Genomic DNA, 19,576 nt, shown 5'->3' with positions numbered 1-19,576 from the left:
TCGTGTCCGACTCTTGCAACCCCATAGACAGTAACCTGCCAGGCTCCTCTGTCCATGGGATCCTCCAGGCCAGCATACCAGAGTGGGTTGCCATTTCCTTTGGCAGGGGATCTTCCCAACCCAGGGATCGAACCCAGGTCTCCTGCATTGCAGTCACACTCTTTACTGACTGAGCTATGAGGGAACACTTAAGGATCACTCACTACGTACCAGGCATCACGACTCTAAGCACTTTATCCACTTTAATTCACTACATCCTGGTCCTGGCTCTGAGGCCTGGGATGAGCAGACACGTGCCTGCTCTGAGTGTGAATCCCAGATTCACTGCTCACGGTGGTGAGCCTAAGCAAGTTATGTCACCTCTCTAGAAAACGTCTTTCCCAGTTCATAAAATGGGCACATAATTACCCTTCTCACTGGGCTGCTGGGAGGATTAAATGGATAACAAACATGAAGTGATTAGAACACCATATAGTAAAGGCTAGTTGCCTTCTCAGGTGGCTTGGTAGTAACGAATCCGACTGCTGATGTGGGAGACACAGATGCAGGTTCAATCCCTGGATGAAGGAGGATCCCCTGGAGGAGGGCATGGCAAAACACTCCAGTATTCTTGCCTGGGAAATCCCACGGACAGAAGAACCTGGAGGGCTACAATTCATGGGGGCGACAACAGTCAGAAACGACTTAGCGACTAAACACCACCACCAACAAATAAATGCTAGTTGTATGAGATCTCAAGCCAAAATTGAACAAGCCAAAATTAAACCATCATCCTAATCTATCAGGACATACATGAGGCCTCTTGGACCCATCTATGTAGGAAAAACCCATCAGTGCAGGAAAGAAGATGTCCTATTAAACCACTTTGAAGAGCAAACATGACAGTCTGAAGAATTCAGTTAAGTATTTCCTCTCTTAATTAAGCAATTTAGAATGCTGGCCTCATTTTAGAAAAGGCAGATGCAGGGGGCTATTCTAATTCTGCAGCTTCGACCCACAGACTTCCAACCCCTATGTCCCCTTCTTAGAGACAGCTATGCACATCCATCACAGTCAGGAGGACCTGACTTGCAGCTTCCATGCCTGGCACACCCCTGCAGAGCTCAGTACATCTCCTTCCTGTAACTCTGGCATCAGGAACTGGAGCCCCAGTGATTGGAAGTCAGTGTGAGGCAGAACTGTAAGTCCGTTTTATGGCCTTCCGACCATAGGGTACACCAACCTGTCCCAGCAGGTTGGGTGGAATGATAAAATTAGGAATGAGCTTTGATAAGAGGTTACAGCCAAGTCAGTAAAGAATAAAGGTTTGCCCAGAGGCCAAGTAAGGGAAACCTAGAGCTATCATGTGAAAAAAAAAAAAACCACTTTAATCAAGTTGGCCCTTTCTGATAAAGTTTGCCTAACTCCCTGTGCAGCTGATGTCATGCAAAGAAGCAAGGATCCCAGGCCTTGTGTCCCGGCCTAAGAAATTTGCATGCGAGGAATAAAGGGGGAAGAAGGACCTGGCCACCCGGCCTTGGCTTCCTTCCAGGCAGAGGTCCAGACTTGGGTGGCCAACCTCCGAAAACTCCTAGGGCCACTGCTACCTTGTCCTGGCGACCAGGCCTCTTACCAGCAGGCTGCTGCGCGCCACCTGCGCGCTCTCAGCTCTGCCCTACCCCACCCTCCAGGAGGAAAAGGGATGAGGGAGGACGCACCCCCTCTTACTCTCAGGCACCCACAGATTCCTGCGCTGCCGTCACCACTGACGAGAACCCAGGTCCCCTGGGGGAACTGCTTCCCCTTCTCATTCCAACCTCCCCATCAATGAACACGCAGCAACCCCTACGCTCCCTGCTCCTACTCCGGAGGGAGACAGAACCCAGAACGACATCCGAAGCCGAAAGCCGTAGCCGCGGGAGCGCCGGGCTCCCGGCCCCGCCGTCCGTCCCTGCCCTCTCCCAGTCAGCAGTGGATCCTCCAGCCAGGCCGGCGTTCAGGACCCAGAGCGTGCCCGAAGCCTCCGTGGGGCCCCGCCTCCCCCGGGGGCTCGGCGCTGGAGACCTCGGGGAGCCCGGGGAGAGAACGGCTTAGCAACACCCGCGGAGGCCTGGCGCCTGCCGCGGTCCCGGGGACTCGAACCCGGTGTCCTCGCCCAGAGGCATCCCGCGCCCTTAGGCACGCCTCGTCGTAGGCATGCCCAGCCAGCCCCCGGCCCAAGCGCTCGGGCGCAGCGCCCTCCCCTGCACCTCCCTCCGGGAGCAGCCGAGTCCCGGGCCGCCCGCGCGCCCAGCCTGCCCCCAACAGGTCGTGGGCAGCGGGGAGCGCGCCTCCCGCCGGGCAGGGGAGGCGAGCCGGAGCGAAGCCGAGGGCCGGCCGCGTGGGGCAGGAGGGGTCGCCGGGGCAGCGAGCTTGGCCACTTACGCGCGGGCTCTGGGGAAGCCCATGGACAGCAGCACGTCCAGCGCCGATCCATGCTTGATGGTCCCGGGGCGCTGCTGGCGGTTCCTCCGCGGGGTGACTTTGCTGTACAGCTCCTCTCTCGCAGCCATGCCGAGTGGGCTGGGGTGGCCGTATTGAGCCATGCTCAGCGGCCAGCCATCGCCCGGGAAGGCACCCGAGCCGGAGGGCCCGGGAGGGCGGAGGGCCGGCCCGGGGCAGGGGAGGGGGGCTCGGGGACCCGGAGCCGGGCGCAGGCGGCGGCGCAGGCGGCGCTCGGAGGTTCCCTGGTGTCGAGACTGACGCTTCCTGGTGAGGCCACCGGAGCCAAAACTGCGAGCTGCTTTCTGCCCGGCCGGCCGGCCGCCACTCGGGCCCCGGGTGCCCCCTGCTCGGCGCCCGCAGCAGCCCTCTCTCCTCCGCCCCCTTCCTTCTCCGCTCCCAGCAGTCCGGGAATTTGCAATGAGTAATTTTTGAATGGATCAAAAAGGAAAAGGAGCTTTGTGGGCCGGCTCTGCCTCGCCTGTACCCGGCCCCGCCCCTCTCTTAAAGAGGCAGCGCGGCCCGTGACTGCTCCCGGCTGGGCGCAGGCTGTAAAAGTTCAGGTGCTTCTGGGCAGAGAATTGGAACCAGCAAGGGCTGCCTGTGTACGCTGGTTCCGGAGAGTCACTACCAGTTCTCCAGGTTCTCCATGGCTTCCATCCGGAGCCATCCGGGGCCTCAAGACACCAGATCAACCCATTTCAAGTTTCCTGTGGTTCTAGATGGGGTTATTAGTGGAAATTGGGCAAACTGATGGATGACATGAATGGACCAGAAGGCCAAGTCATAGCATCCAGATAAAAGGGTTTGCTTCCCAGAGACCGTGCAAGACCCAGAGGATTGTTAATGGCAGCTGGAGACCAAGTTCCCGTCAGCTGGCCAAGGAATCACGCTGAAGACCTTCTGTGTTCTCCATGATGGGCCATGGGATTTCCCAGGCAAGAATACTGGAGTGGGTTGCCATTTCCTTTTCCAGGCTATTTTCCCAACCCAGGGATTGAACCCAGGTCTCCCGCGTTGCGGGCAGATTCTTAACCATTTGAGCTACCGGGGAAGCGACAAGGGAGGGAGAGAACTGCAGAAAGAAGAGGAAGGGGAAGATGAAAGGAGGAAGAAGGCGGAGAGGAAGGAAGTGGGATGTGGAGGAGGGTGGGGGAGCAGGAACTGAGAAGGAACACTTTGTAATTGTAAGTGGTGTTCGGCGCCGAATGGGTTGATTTTCAATAGCGAAAGAGTACCCTGTCAGTAAAAGCATTCAAAGAAAGACTGCTTCATCACTACTCAGTGGTGACAAGTAAGTTGCATCATAGGTTTGCCCAAACTACTCCCACCTCAAAGAAGGTGGAAGTCCTAACCACTCCTCTCTCCCCACAGCTCCACACCATGAACTTGGCTTGGGGATGTTAAAGCTGTTTCATTCAGAGACAAATTTATGGTCCTCAGTTAGCTAGGAGGACCCTGCTCGGTATAATGGAAAAGGCACAGACTAAATCCTAGCTGCTCTTTTTCAAGTAATGATTATACTACCACCTAATATTTGTTTATTAGGCTCTCATATGTGTCAATCACTGTGTTCAGGATAATAAATGAATTAACTCATTTAATTTTTATGACCCTATGGTGCGTGTATAATTATTATCCCAGTTTACATACAACAGCCCAGAGAGGTTGAGGAAGATGGTACAGATGACACGTCAGAGCCAGAGCTTTTGGTGCCTTGGACAAGTTGTTTCTGCCCTCTACAGCCCCAAGTCCTTATCTGTATGTATCATAGTAACTAGCCTTACACAGGGCTGGGCTCTCCAAAAATGTCAGTTCCTTCCCCTGCCTGGAGCGTGGAGGTAGGGCTGATGACCAGCTTTCAAGGAACAGCTTTTTGATGTTGCTTTCTAAAGCATCTAAGGGTTTTACCAGGGGAAATGACACAGCTTAATTCTCTTAGCCCAGAATATAGTTTTCTGAAAAATATCCAGCAGTGTTTGGAAGTGGGGAGATAAGGACTATGGGGCTTAAGCAACAATGTGAATAGTTCTATCTGCTGCTGTGTAAGGGATGAGGAAAAAGTTCATACTTCCTGGGTGGGGGCCTCTGTCTAAGCAGAAGTGTCCTGAAGCCATGCAGAGGGGCCTCTCCTGGGCACAGAGAAAAGAGACAAAACTGGGCTGGGGAAACCATATCTAGTGGACTAGCCTCCTTGGGATGGGTTTGGTAAAGGGCACTGGGTCTTACCTGATATTCTGAACTTCTTCCAAAACCTTGGGTTGAGAGTTAAATGATCAGAAACCTAGTCAAGCGATACTGTCTTGTGAAAGCAGTTTGTAAACCATAAGTATCGATACTACATAAATAACTGAAATTTACTGAAAATTCACTACACATTGATGCTGTTCTTAGCTTCTTACACAAATAACTTAATCCCTTGACAAGGCAATAAAGTAGGTACCACCATATTATCATTGGCCACTTTACAAATGAAGATGTTGAAGCAGACAGAGAGCAAGAATCTTGTCCAAGATCACATGGCCAGTAAGTGATTTGAACTCTTAAAATTTGTCCATACAACCACTTACTGTTGTTATGATGATGATGAAGAGAGGCCAACTAGTAAAATAACATGTTCAAATAATAAACTTTTTGACTCCTCCTGTTACCAAGCCGAATTTGAGTTGACTCACTAAACGTGTAGCCAAGCCATTCTACTGACACTGTGGTAAAGGAAAGTGTAATAAGTCCCCTACATACGAATGAGTTCCGTTCCAAGAGTAAGTCCAATTTGTTCATAAGTCAATAAGGTTAATCTAGGTACCCAACTAACACAATTGGCTATGTAGTACTGTACTGTAATAGGGTTATAATATTTCTCATACAAATAATACATAAAAACAAACACCAAAAGTAAAATAATTTTAATCTTACAGTTCACTACCTTGCAAAGTACAGTAGTACAATAGTTGGCATTTCTTAGCACTACGAGCTACATCATTGCTGCTTATTCTTGCTTCTGGACATCCTGGGTTTGAAATATACTGTACTACTGTACTCTATACGGTCCTGTATGGTAAACTGCAACAAGCACAACCACTCTAAAGGATACACACACGGGGCCATGTACGTCAGACACATGAACTAACTTACATGATTGGACTTGTGAATGGACGTACATTCGCATCTTTGAAAGTTCTCAACTTGGAGGTTCATATGTAGGGGACTTACTGCTTAGCATTTATAGCAAGGTGCCAAGCAAGGGAGTTGGGAGATAAGCCCCAGATCCACTCCAATTTGATCTTTGAGTGAGAGCTTTTTGTTTTTGTTTTTTTAAGAACAAAAAGACTGGGCTTAATTGTCATCTTGTGACATTTCTGTGGCATTTCTCGGAGTCAGGATGTCTCTGTCTTACAATTCTCTGGCCAGGTGGTCCATGGCTTAGGGGGCTTGTTAGCTCATCTTGCCCTGGAGAAACCCGAGTTTGTTAATGATGGTATCTAATGATACAACAGCAATTTTATCAGCATCGATGTTATCAATAACAGCAATTTTAGTCATCTGACTCTTGTTGACTAGGGTTCAGTTAGCCCAAGACTGAAGTCTGTGGGGCGAGAAAGGGAATAAAGTGTTGTATAGAGAAATGAGCCATAAACTTGGTAAGGGATGGAGGAGGCAATGGCAACCCACTCCAGTGTTCTTGCCTGGAGAATCCCATGGACTGAGGAGCCTGGCAGGCTACAGTCCGTGGGGTCTCGAAGAGTCAGACACGACTGAGCGACTAACACTACTACTACTACCTGGTAAGGGAACTTGGTTTTATGGAGACTCAGTTTCACTCCTCTGTCCCTTGACACAGAATTGTAGATCTCTGTTTCCTCTCGAAAAATTGAACTGTTTTTCTCCCTCCTCTAGGCAAACTGTGAGAGGAAATGATGGGTATAAAAATAGTTTTAGGTAGCCTGGGAAAAGCACTGTGGAAAACCAGACACCTTAGATGCAGACAGTTGCGTTTGGGGTACTTTTACCAACATCTCCATCTGACGACCTCACCCTTCAGCCAGGGGCCAGCGATCATTTTATTTAAGATAGCTGCCCTCAGTTCTTCACAGAGTAAGGTGCTGGCAATTAAGATGCATTGTGCTTCAATTGTATTGACTTTGAAGAGCTAGGGAAAGCTTTATAAAAGTCCGTATTGTTATATCACAGAGAGAAGAGGAACCACTATTCATTAGACAGGGTGTCTGACAGCAGTGGGAGGTGGGAGGGGCCCCGCACGGTGAGGAAGCTGACACATCAGCTTCAAGCTCCTTCAGAAGGGAAGCAAGTTGTCAGCTTCCCCTGCATCCACGAGTCGAGTCAGAATCCTCCCTGAACTACAAACCTCTTTCTCTCTTTTATTCCTTTTTTTCTAAGTCATGCCGCATGGCTTGCGGGATCTTAGTTCCGCAACCAGGGATCGAACCCAGGCCCTGTGCAGCCAAAGCCGTGAATGTTAACCACTGAACCTCCAGGTGCATGTGTACATGCTAAGTCACGTCAGTCGCGTCTGGCTGTGCGACTCTATGGACTGTAGCCCGCCAGGCTTCTCTGTCCCCGGGATTCTCCAGGCAAGAATACTGGAGTGGGTTGCCATGCCCTCCTCCAGGGGGTCTTCCCAACCCAGGGATCAAATCCACGTCTCTTTCATCTCCTGCATTGGCAGGCAGGTTCTTTACCGCTAGTGCCACCTGGGAAGGCCCCGACCTCCAGGTGAGTCCCCACAAACCCTTCTGTTCTTGATGTGGCAGCCCTTCCAACATGGCCATAAGGATGCCAGAATGAGCCCAGTTATTAGTAACTGCACTCATAATTTCTGAAAGCGAGTCCTGTGTCTTTCCCTTCTGCTTCTCTCTGCCCTTGAGGAAAGATCACGTAATCCCTTCAAGCACAGGCAGTAAAGTCTGCAGAATGTCTCCGGTCCCCAGAGTTCAGATATTGAATCACTGGGATGCCACTGGCCCCTACAGGTCAAGGGGGTTCTTCATGATCAGAAGATTTTGACACTATCTGGTAAGGAAAGAAAACAAGCACCAGAGGAAGGTTCCAGAACTGGGAGTCAGGCTGTAACTTAGATATTTTCTCTGCCCCTCTCTGGGCCTTAGCTTCCTCCTCTGCCGAATGAGGGCTTCACTTAAGCTAGTGGCTCCCAGGACTTTGCCCAGGGACCCTCAGGGACTCTTGTGGGAGGAGGATGGTGTTATCAACTGAAAGTCAGGGTGGGCAAAGCATGGTATCCTCTCCTCCCTTCCTCTTTTTGAATTGGGTACATTTAATCAGTTGTATGTCTTGGGGGTTTTATGTAAGGTTTTCCATGGGAAGATGGTTTACAGGATCAAAAAACATTTTGCAAAAGACTGAACTAGATGATCTTTAATGCCCAATTTAGTTCTGAGAGACCATAATTTAACAGGAGAGAAAGCAGAGGGGAATGGAGTGGGATTGGTGAGCAGGGGCCGGGGTGGGGGGGCGGGGGGGCCCAAGGTAGCTGGGAAGGGAGGGACAGGTGAGGAATGGGGTGAGGGCAAAGGAGAAGGGTCCACACAGCTCGAATGTTAAGGTGAAACAGACTTTAAAAAGTCAAGCTGTTGTATCATAGGATATCACTTATATGTGGAATTGAAAAAAATTATACAAATGAACTTATTTACAAAACAGAGACTCACAGACATAGAAAACAAACTTATGTTACCAAAAGGGAAATGGGGAGGGGGAAAGGATAAACTAGGAGGTTGGGCTTAACATACATACACTACTATATATATATAAAATAGTAAACAACAAGGACCTACTGTACGGCACAAGGAACTCTACTCAATACCCTGTAATAACCAATGAGAAAAGAGTATGAAAAGCAAGATATATATATATATATATATGGATGGATGAATCACTGTGCTGTACATGTGAAACTAACATGATATTGTAAATCAAATATACTTCAATAAAAAGGAAAAAAAGTTCACATTATTTCCACCACTAGAGGAAATAATAGTTGCGTGACTTGGTAGAATGCTACAGTGGATATCATATTGCAATATAAATGTATCAAATCGATATGTATGTATACCTTAAATGTATACTATAGGTTAATTATATCTCAATAAAAAATAAAATTTAAATTTAAAAGAGTCATATCATTTCTACTGTGTCCCAAAGCACAGTTACAATAGCTCGAAGGACCTGGAGATTGTGACCACTTCACAGTCTTGAATTTGCCCATAGAACTTGGCACAGTGCTTATACTCACACAATTATTGATGGGTTGTTGAATCTGCAAAGCCATGTTATCTGGTAGGAAAAGGTAAGACTGAAACAAAGTTTGGAGCATCACTCCAAAACCAACAAAAATCTTGTATTTTTCTCCTATGTTGAAAAAATTAAGATCTCTCCCTCAGTTGCAAAAGGAAGAGAAAGCACAGGGAGTCTATTTTCACTTCTTTTCATCCATCTCTGAACAATAATCCCAGTGGGTCTATTTTGGAATCCTCATAGGAGATACTCCATTGTCTGTGCTTCCTCCTTGGATAGGCCTCATCCCAAATGTCACTGCTGAAGGCTCTGTGTCCCTGACTTGCCACGTGACAATAGGCGTGTTAGAAAATAAACAGTACAAGCTTAAAAAAAGGCTTATTCCTCTTCTCACACAACTTCTCTTTTTATATACAAAAGGAAATGTACGGGACTTCCCTGGTGGTCCAGTGGTTAAGACTTGACCCTGCCAATGCAGGGGGCATGGGTTCAAACCCTGGCTGGGGAAGTTCTTCATGCCATGTGGGCCATCCAAAAAAAGAAATGTATAGGCAACATACAAATGTACAGGTTTCCTTGGTGGCTCAGTGGTTAAGAATCTGGCAGCAATGCAGGAGATGTGGGTTCAATCCTTGGGTCAGGAAGATCCCCAGGAGAAGGAAACAGCAACCCATTCCAGTATTCTTGCCTGGAGAATCCACGGACAGAGGAGCTTGGTGGGTTACAGTCCATGGGGTCGTAAAGAGTCGGACACGACTGAGCAACTTGCACAGGCAACATAAGGGGGAAATTTTATTTATAAAAAATAGAATAAAATTAAGTAGCTATAAAAACCTAGGTATGTGGAAACAAAAACAACAACAACAACAAAAAAAAAAACAGGCAAAAATAACCTCCAAACCCTAAAAGAGTGGAAATAGCAGCCATGGACCGAAATACTTGGAAAAATAATTTTTACCATTTAAAAATTCAGAACAGTTTTGGGGGTTACAAGATACAATTTTTGAATATTTATGTTTAAAAATGGAAGTTTAAAACTTTATAGAATGCATTTTAATGAATCTTTGTGAGGCTGTATACATTGATGTTAGATATATTTCCAAATCATGCATAATACATAATGTCAACATAAATAACTTATGACCTATACAAATAGGGGAAGTTTTGTAATGCCAAGTCATCAGTAGAATAATACTCTGGCCAGTTAGCTATTTCTTCCATCTTCATTCTGGAAATTAAAATACTAAAAGTGCCAGTTGTTGCCTCCCCACCTATGTGCCTGTCCCATCGTCTCCCCAGCCACCCTAGAAAGTGTTTAGCTATATTTTATGACGCTTTCCCTTCTAGGACTGAGTTAAGGTTTGGGAATGTAGGATAATTTACCTCTGTTTTCTCATCTTTCAAATGGAAATAACAAGATATACTTCATAGGGTTTTGTGATAATTAAGTGAATTGTGAATATGAATATACCAAACAAAGTGACACATGCTTGCTGAAGCCATAATAAAACTGTTTATCCCTGTGTCCTACTCAGCTTCCTATTCTCATGACATTTGTGCAGTTTCTTTGTTTCATCAGAATTTAGGACTGTAGAATTAGATTAATCATAATCCATGGTCCATATGTGGTTCAATTTTGGCCACCTAGCTACTTATTTAATCAGTTCATTTTTATAATACAATCAGTTCAGTTCAGTCGCTCAGTCGTGTCCAACTCTTTGCATCCCCATGGACTGCAGCACGCCAGGCTTTGCTCTCCATCACCAACTCCCAACTCCCAGAGCTTGCTCAAACTCATGTCCATTGAGTTGGTGATCCTATCCATAAGCACCCACAAAACTTTCACCTGAAACAAAAGTTAAGACCTTGACAGTAACTAATATCTTACCAAATGACCACAATCTACTCCAACAAGCCTATTCCTTGCCTTCCCATACTCTAGGTGGCTTCATCCAATATTCTATGTTCATCATTCCCTTCTATTCCTTTTCATATAATCTTATTGAATCTATGAAAGTGAAAGTCGCTTAGTCATGTCCAACTCTTTGCGACCCCATGGACTATTCTCTAGGCCAGAATACCGGAGTGGGTAGCCTTTCCCTTCTCCAGGGGTTCTTCCAAATCCAGGGATTGAACCCAGGTCTCCCGCATTGCAGGCAGATTCTTTACCAGCTGAGCCATAAGGGAAGCCCTAGTGAATCTTTAAATATCATAAAGAATATTCTTAAAGAAATTTTTAGCTGTTTTTTTGAAAAAATTTTTAAGAATTTTTTCACTCTTTACTGAATTTGTTAAAGTCTTTATTGAATTTGTTCAGTATTGCTTCTGTTTTATGTTCTGTTTTGTTTTTTGGCCATAGGACATGTGGGATCTTAGCTCCCCAACCAGGGATGGAAATTGTGCCCCTTGCATTGGAAGAAGAAGTCTTAACCAATGGGCCATCAGGGAAGTCCCTTTGCAACCTTTTTATTTTAAGTGTACTGTGGTTGATTTACAATGTTGTGCTACTTAGAGGTGTATATATAGATAGATAGATAGATAGATAGATATATTTTTTTTTTCAGATTCTTTTCTCTTACAGGTTATTGCAAAATATTGAACATAGTTCCCTGTGCTATACAGTAGTCCCTTGTTGGTTATCTATTTTATATATAGTAGTGTTAGCTGTTCTAATATAATAGAGTATAATGCTGTTTGTAATCTTTTGAGATTTGCTTTTGGTTTTTTTGCTCAATAGTACATAGCTAAGGTATATAACTGAAATATATTCATACTGATGACTATAGGGTAGTCCATTGGTTTGGTTGCTGTATAATTCAACAATTATTCACTGAGCACCTACTATGTATGTGCTGAAGACAAAGTCCCTCTTCCCAAGGATCCTACATCCTAGTGGGAAGCAACAGATAGTGAGTAAATGTAAATTCCATACAATGATAAGTGCTATAAAGTAGGAAAACAGAGTGATGTGCTTAGAAGTAACTGAGGGTGGGAAACGCCTCTAGCAAAAGTGAGTTGGGAAGGTCACCTGTGTGGAGGTGACCTCAGAGCTAAGATATGAATAATCAGAGGGAAGCAGCTGAACAAAGAGGTGGAGGGGGAGACTTGCAGGCAGTGGGCACAGAAAAATACAAACCCTTCAAAGGTGAAAATACTCAAAGGCACATAAAAGAGGCCAGAGAAGCTGAAGCACAGGGAAGGAGGAGAGAATGAAGACCTGCAGTGGGTGTGCAGAGCCAGTTCCCACTTCCAGGGCAGAGCTCATTGTTTCAGGAATACCTGGAACCTTTCATCAAATCATTATTAGCAGGAAATCAGCCATGGTGAGAGTATTTACACCATGGAAATTGGCAAATGCTTCCCCACGGCTTCTTCCCCATGGCCCTGAGAGTCAGGGGGTAGGGTAAGGTGGGGGAGCAGAAAAGACAACTGAACAGATACAGTCAAAGAATTGCTTCACCTCTCAGCACCCAATCTCAAAGTGTCACCATGAGAATTAAATGAGTTGGTTCATCCAAAGCACAGGGTGGAGGAAGAGTGCTCAGTGACCACAGAGCACTTGCCTGCGCCTGCCAATTTTCCTACTCCTTCTCCAGCTTCCCTACCCTGCAACCATCTGGTCATGATGCTCCTAGGAGGAAAAAGAACAAACATATGTTGAGTGGTCACTATAGGCTAGGACTCTCACATGTTGTTATTTCACACCATCAGCAATACTGTCAGGGAGATAACTACATGGGAAATTTACTGATAAACCTATTGAGGTTCAGAGAGGTTGGGTAACATGCCCAAGGTCTCACAGCTGCTAAGCAGTGAACTGGCATTGAAAACTAAGACATCAGTGTGACTTTCCCAGTGGTCCAGTGGCTAAGACTCCGTGGCTAAGGGAACTAGATCTTGCATGCTGCAACTGAAGATTCTGCATGCTACAATGAAGATCAAAGATCCTGGCATAGCCAAATAAAATAAATAAATATTTTTTTTAAAAAAGAAAGATTTCCTTGGTGGCTCAGTGGTAAAGAATCTGCCTGCCAATGCAGGAGAGATGGGTTCAATCCCTGGTTGGGGAAGATCCCACATGCTGCAAAGCAACTAAGCCCATGTGCTACAACTACTGAGCCTGTGCTCAATAGCACATGTGCTGCAAACACTGGGCCCACATGCAGCCAACTACTGAAGCCTGTGTGTCCTAGCGCCTGTGCTCTGCTACAAGAGAAGCCACTGTAATGAGAAGCCTGCACACCACAACTAGAGAAAGGCCTGCACAGCAATGAAGACCCAGCACAGCCAAAATAAATAGATAAATAAAATTATAAAAAAAAATAAAATAAAAGCAACTGGTATCTCCATTTAAAAGAAAAAAGAAAAATAAGACATCGGAATCTAGCTTCAGGGCATATTACAATTAACCTTCATTCATTAATATCAGTTAAAACATTTTAATAGGCAACTCATTTGAGGGGATGATTTATTTGGATATACTGTTAAATGAACCACAGACTTGCTTGAGACTGTTAGAAGATGTGTGAGTAAAAGGGGTTGCAGCAGATCTGGGATTGAAGTAACCTTTGCTAAACTCATCGTCAGGTGACTAACAAGTAAAAGACAAAATTTTTCCTTTCAGTAGCTCTTTCCATCTACAGTAAGTGGCTGCCTGCTATATGCAGTGGGCTCAAAGATAGAGGTGGGTTCAAGGTTTGCCAGGTCTAGTGGGAGACAAGCATGATTAGACCATGAGAAAACAGGATGATTAAGAGACAGAGGTTTCCTTGAATTGTGACAGGGGCCACATGGTGGAAAGGTGGGTGGGAAGGCTTCCCAGAGAATGTGATGTCTGAGCTGGATGTTGAAAGATGAATGAAGGCCCATCAGAAGTGGAATGAGAAAGTAGGGGTGGGATGAGGCTGAGTAGAAAGAGAAGGAAAGAAAGGATTTTCTAGGCTGAGAAAATGCCAAGTGCAAAGGCCAAAGACGGGAGAGATCTGGTCATCTTGAAAGATCATCTTGGAAGATCATCTTGGAAGCCCGGCATGGCAGAAGCACACGGCTTGGAGGAAATGGAAGAGATTCAGATGATAGATCAGGGTTGGAGAATTTGGGTTACTACAGAACCAGACTTCTTTATAGGTAATGTTTCCCTGCCTGATGTAAGCCCAGCTTTGATACCCTATTGGGAAATTCATCACCACCCAATGACTGGATGAATAATACAAAACCACTTAGAAACTGTGGTGTTATGGTCTGAAATTTTATGTTCTCCCAAAATTAATATGTTGAAATCCTAATCTGTAAAGTGATAGGATTAGGAGGAGGGGCTTTGGGGAGGTAATTAGGTCTTGAGGGTAGAGTCCTTATGAATGGGATTAGTGCCCTCATAAAAAAGACCCCAGAGAGCTCCCTTGCCCCTTCCGTCATGTGAGGACACTGGGAAGGCTGCAACCCAGAAGACTCTCACTTGACTATTCTGACATCGTGATCTTGGACCTCCAGCCCCCAGAACTATGAAAAGTAAATTTCTGTTGTTTATAAGCCACCCAGTATATGGTATTTTGTTACAGGAGCTCAAACAAATGAAGACACAAGGGAAAATCAGCATGACATCTCAAAATACTACTCATTCTTCACACTCAATCAAAGTACTGAAATTTCCAAGAAGTCTTCTCAGGCCCCCAGCTTCTGAAACTCAGAGCACATTTCTTCTTTTTTTCAGAGCACATTTCAAACTTAAAATCTCAAGGATAATTTACAATATCCTGCCCTTTCTTTTCCTTCACTTTTTCATTCAAGTATAAATGCTTTATAAAATATAGAAGCAATACAGTGAGGTATTTTTTTAATCATAAAATTAATGTCAATCAGATAAAGAAGGAAAAACAATCACTTCAGACAGAAGCGATCAACAGTTACATTTTCTTCCATTGATTTTTAGTAAAATAAATGATCAGTGCTCAGGCCTAGGCAAATTAGTTATAAATTACTGAGAGTGGAGATTGCTCACTATCACTATATCCTTTTTTTAAATATTTATTTACTTATTTGGCTATGCTGAGTCTTAGTTGTGGCATGCAGGATCTTTAGTTGTGGCATGTGAACTCTCAGTTGTGGCATGCAGACATTAATATTTTTACCTCCCATGTGAACTTAAATGTTTGTCATTGATGGAGACAATTCTCAATGAATTAACAACTCCCAGCTAGTTGGGAGCATGGCATAAGCCTGAAGAGTCTGTTAAGATAGATTTGCTTGAAAATTTGTGCCCTGAGTGAACAGTGTTGTAAAAAAGCCTGGAAGAGAAGATGGCACAGCCAGCCTTGTCATTTTCAAAATTACAGGACAAGTCTTTCCACAAATGTGAGTCTTTAGAGTGGAGACCATCAGTGCTGGCTAGTCTTGTGGGGATTCTGGATCCATCTCTGGGGGTAGGTGACCGGATTATCACCTGAAAAATAAAAGCTAAATGTATACAGCAAGGAACAGACCACCCTTTTTCCCTCTCTTCCTTTCTTCCTAAAGTCCCCTGAACAAAACAGATTATCCATCTCTTGAGGAATCTGAATGTTGTTCATTGCTGTGGCTACTGTGAAAAATTATCACACTCTGGGTGGCTTAAAACAAGAGAAATGTATTCTCTCACGGTTCTAGAGGCCAGAAGTCCTGAGTCAGAGTCACTGGGCTGAAATCGAGGTGTCAGCAGGGCTGTACCCCTCCCAGATCCTTTAGGGGAGAATCCATTCCCTGCCTCTTCCGTCTTCTGGTGGCTACGGGCATTTTTTGGCTTGTGGCTGCATCCCTCTGGTCTTGAAGGCAGCATCCTCAAATCTCTCTCGGCTTTGTCTTCACATCAACTTCTCCTCTTAAGTGTCTGTCTGAAATCTCCTTTCCCTTACAACAATCCTTGTGATTGTATTCAGGGCCCACCTGGAAAATGCAGGATAATCTCTCCATCTCAAAACCCTTAATTTCATTCCTTCTGTGAAACCTCTATTTTCCTTACCAAGAAACATTTTACAGGTTCTAGAGATGAGGGCCTGATACCTTTGGGTGGTCATTATTTAGTCCTCCTACACTAGCAGTTCTTGGAGCAATTCACTGATTCACTGTGAGGCTGCATGAACTTCAAGGTTCAAGAGAAGCTTTTTGAGGGGGACTTTCCTGGTGGTACAGTGGTTAAGACTCTGCCTTCCAATGCAGGGGACGTGGGTTCGATCCCTGGTTGGGGAACTAAGCTTGCCTGCCCCAGGAGAGAAGCCTGCATGCTACGATGAAGAACCCATGTGCTGCAATGAAGACCCACCAGAGCCAAAATAAAGAGGAAAAAGTAAAAAGAGAGAGACAGAGAAGTTTTTTCAACTGCACGATCTGGGTTAATGGGAGCAGACAGATAATGGGGAGGGGCAGAAAATGAGTAAGAAAGTTCATACTTTCTCAATATTTTTGGAAAAGGCCCCTGTCCTTAATTTACGTTGTTTCCCCTGCCTGCAGCTCTTCCTTCCCTGACCTCTTCTAAGGGGACTTACCTGAGCTCACCTGCCTGCCTTGCGTATACTGCATCGATGAAATCTGCAACTCACTTTGTCTTCTGTTTCCCTTTTATCATAGCACTAAGCGCAGTGAAAGGCATTTCATATACCTAATGTTTACCTCCAGGGGACAGTGTGAGCTCCATAAGGCTCAATGTGCCTTACCCAGAGCTGTGCGCTCAGTAGGCACTTAATAATTGCTCCTGAATTTACTTGAATTGCATTCCAGCTGAGAGGAGAGATGCCCTGATAGCACATGTGCAATTGCATTTCCTTGCTTCCCTGATCTTGAGACCAAGGCTAAGAAACTCTCTCTCCCACCCCACTGGCTGGACTGGCTCAGAGCCCTGGCCTGAACCTCGCCTCTCTCTCCTTCAGTTTCCTTGGTGATTAGACAGATCCTAGTTCACATCTCCAGTTCATGCTGTGAGTAAGCTCAAAGCAAGTCTCCTTAAAGCCATCCTTATGGAAAAGTCTGTCTAAGGACCACACACCAGAAGTGGAGCCCCTGTGACCAGAGGCTTATAGGGGTTATGGAGGGAAGAATGACCTTCTTTGAATAGGTGGCCTGAACCAGGAAGAGAGGTGATATTTAGGCAAACCTCCAATGTTCAATGGAAGGACGGTCTGGGAAACGTGTCTTTTCTAAAAAATATTTTATTTATTTATTTAGCTGCACCAGGTCTGACTTGTAGCACTCAGGATCTTTGATCTTTGTTGTGACATGCGGGATCTTTAGTTGTAGCATGTGGGATCTGGTTCCCTGACCAGGGATGGAACCCCGAACCTCCTGCATTGGGAGCATGGAGTCTTAGCCACTGGACCACCAGGGAAGTCCTGGGACATACACGTCTTTACATGACAAGTGCCTCTGTTCTTTTAGGCGCTGGCTTTGACATTAGTGACTGCACCACCACCACCCCCATCTAGCTACTTGTGGGGGCTCCTGGGGCTGCATCCAGCATGAGTGTGGATGGAGCCTGCAGACCAACCCTAGAAGTTTCCTCATGGCTGGTTCTCTGCTTACTAGTTAGAAGCTCCTGTAAAGAGAAGCCAAGAGAAGAAATGCAAGTACAAACTGCTCCTTGGTTAAAGACTTTAATTAAAGAACTAGGGACTGAGATACTCTTGAATTTCTATTATCTATGCTGCTTCCACCCACTGGAAATTTTACCCTCCTCTTCCTGGTAGCTCAGCTGATAAAGAATCTGCCTGGAGTGCAGGAGACCCCAGTTCGATTCCTGGGTTGGGAAGATCCATTGGAGAAGGGATAGGCTACCCGCTCCAGTATTCTTGAGCTTCCTTGGTGGCTCAGCTGGTAAAGAATCTGCCTGCAATGTGGGAGACCTGGCTTCAATCCCTGGGTTGGGAAGATCCCCTAGAGAAGGGAAAGGCTACACACTCCAGTATTCTGGCCTAGAGATTTCCATGGACTATACAGTCCATGGGGTCGCAAAGAGTCGGACATGACTGAGCAACTTTCACTTTCACTTCCTCTTTAGTAATAGTGTTCACATAGCTCCTTACGATTTTCAAGAGCTTTTAGGCATAATACCTTGTTTAATTATTATCCCCCCCCCCCCCAGAAAACAGAACAATATAAAGAAGTTACATTACATACACTTTTCTTAGTGACAAAAATAAAAAACTGAGGCTCAGAAAAAAAATTATGCAATGTAACTATGATAATGCAATGATGCATGAGAGAAAATCGGTGTTTAAACCCAGGTTTTGCAGAAATGAGAGCCATTCTGGTAATTTTCTTCTGTCTGTCTTGGGCTGGGACCAAAAATGTCTTATGACTTGGCACTCTTAAGTGCAAGGAAAGTTCCTTAAAGTAGTGTAGATCAGTGGTCCCAAACCTTTTTGGCACCAGGGACCAGTTTTGTGGAAGACAGCTTTTCCATGGACCAGGGGATGGGGGATGGTTTCAGGATGATTCAAATGCATTACATTTATTGTGCACTTTATTTCTATTATTGCATTGGCTCCACCTCAGATCATCAGGCATTAGATCCTGGAGGTTGGGAACCTCTGGTGTAGATAACTCTCTCAGGTGAGGCCAAGTGAAGGCATCGATCACCCCTCAGCTTCAGAAGGGCATCTAAGACAGAGATTTTCCCAGGAGGAAGGTTTAAGCATCCTCTGGGGTCATGGGACTCTTTGCGACCCCATGGACTGTATAGTCCATGGAAATCTCTAGGCCAGAATACTGGAGTGTGTAGCCTTTCCCTTCTCTAGGGGATCTTCCCAACCCAGGGACTGAAGCCAGGTCTCCCACATTGCAGGCATATTCTTTACCAGCTGAGCCACCAAGGAAGCTCAAGAATACTGGAGCGGGTAGCCTATCCCTTCTCCAATGGATCTTCCCAACCCAGGAATCGAACTGGGGTCTCCTGCACTCCAGGCAGATTCTTTATCAGCTGAGCTACCAGGAAGAGGAGGGTAAAATTTCCAGTGGGTGGAAGCAGCATAGACTATCATATTGACTGTCATAATGTCTGAGTAATCCCAGACCTGGTTAGCAGCGGTCTAGAAATTTGATTTAAGATTGCATCTTAAAACTGTAGTTGAAAGCTCTCCTAGCATATAGATTTTGATCTCCAAGTACCATTTCCTACTAAAAAGAGGCAGGGCTCCGTGGAGAGATGCTGATTCCAGGTCACAAGCAGGGGAAGTACAAAGTTGGCCTGGAACATCTCATGTCACAAAGCTTCAACTGTCCCCAAATGAATGGGATTATATGGAGAGTACACAGGAGCCAGATTGAAGGAGCTCCCACAGCTAAATCCAATTTGAACATCCCCCTTCCCTGCCCTCAAATGATGATATTGGATTATAGCAGGCAAATAAAACCCATAAATCCATAGTGATATTTTCAAAGATAAAAAGAAGAGGGGAAAAGGGAGGCGGAAGAAAAAACAGTTTTTCACAAAACAGTGCTGACAAATGAGTGAAGGAACAATGATAGAATTAGAAAAATCACCATTTTGCAGCCTTCAGTGTAGCAATGGCAGATTCTGTTAAGAACCACTAATGGATGTTAAAGTCTTTGGGTAAAAGACTTCCCAGCTAGCGCAGTGGTAAACACTTTGCCTGACAATGCAGGAGATGCAAGAGACATGGGTTTGATTGATGGGTTGGGAAGATCCCTTCGTGGAGGAAATGGCAACCTGCTTCAGTATCCTGGCGTGGAAAATTCCACGGCCAGACGAGCAAGGTAGGCTACAGTCCATGGGGTTGCAAAAAGTCGGGCTCGACTAAGCACACACCCTCACATTCATTGGGTAAAATGGTTGTTGGGGAGTAGTGTTAGGTAGTTA

The 19,576-nt window shown here is 45.5% G+C and overlaps 1 protein-coding gene across 1 annotated transcript in view; it reads right to left on the bottom strand.

Moving 5' to 3' along the window:
- The window catches only part of UBASH3B (ubiquitin associated and SH3 domain containing B), a 151,088-nt gene extending 148,119 nt beyond the window's left edge, over positions 1 to 2,969 (bottom strand). The window contains exon 1 of the mRNA XM_043901421.1: positions 2,404 to 2,969. Within this exon, the coding sequence (XP_043757356.1) occupies positions 2,404 to 2,564 (161 nt within the window). The 5' untranslated portion in view covers positions 2,565 to 2,969. The remainder of the gene's footprint in view (positions 1 to 2,403) is intronic.
- Between the last annotated feature and the right edge of the window lie 16,607 nt (positions 2,970 to 19,576).

The sequence above is a fragment of the Cervus elaphus genome, chromosome 1, assembly GCF_910594005.1.
Source record: "Cervus elaphus chromosome 1, mCerEla1.1, whole genome shotgun sequence".
Classification (NCBI taxonomy): domain Eukaryota; kingdom Metazoa; phylum Chordata; class Mammalia; order Artiodactyla; family Cervidae; genus Cervus; species Cervus elaphus.
Note: the sequence above shows the minus strand (reverse complement) of the source record. Positions and strands in the feature narration are given on the sequence as shown.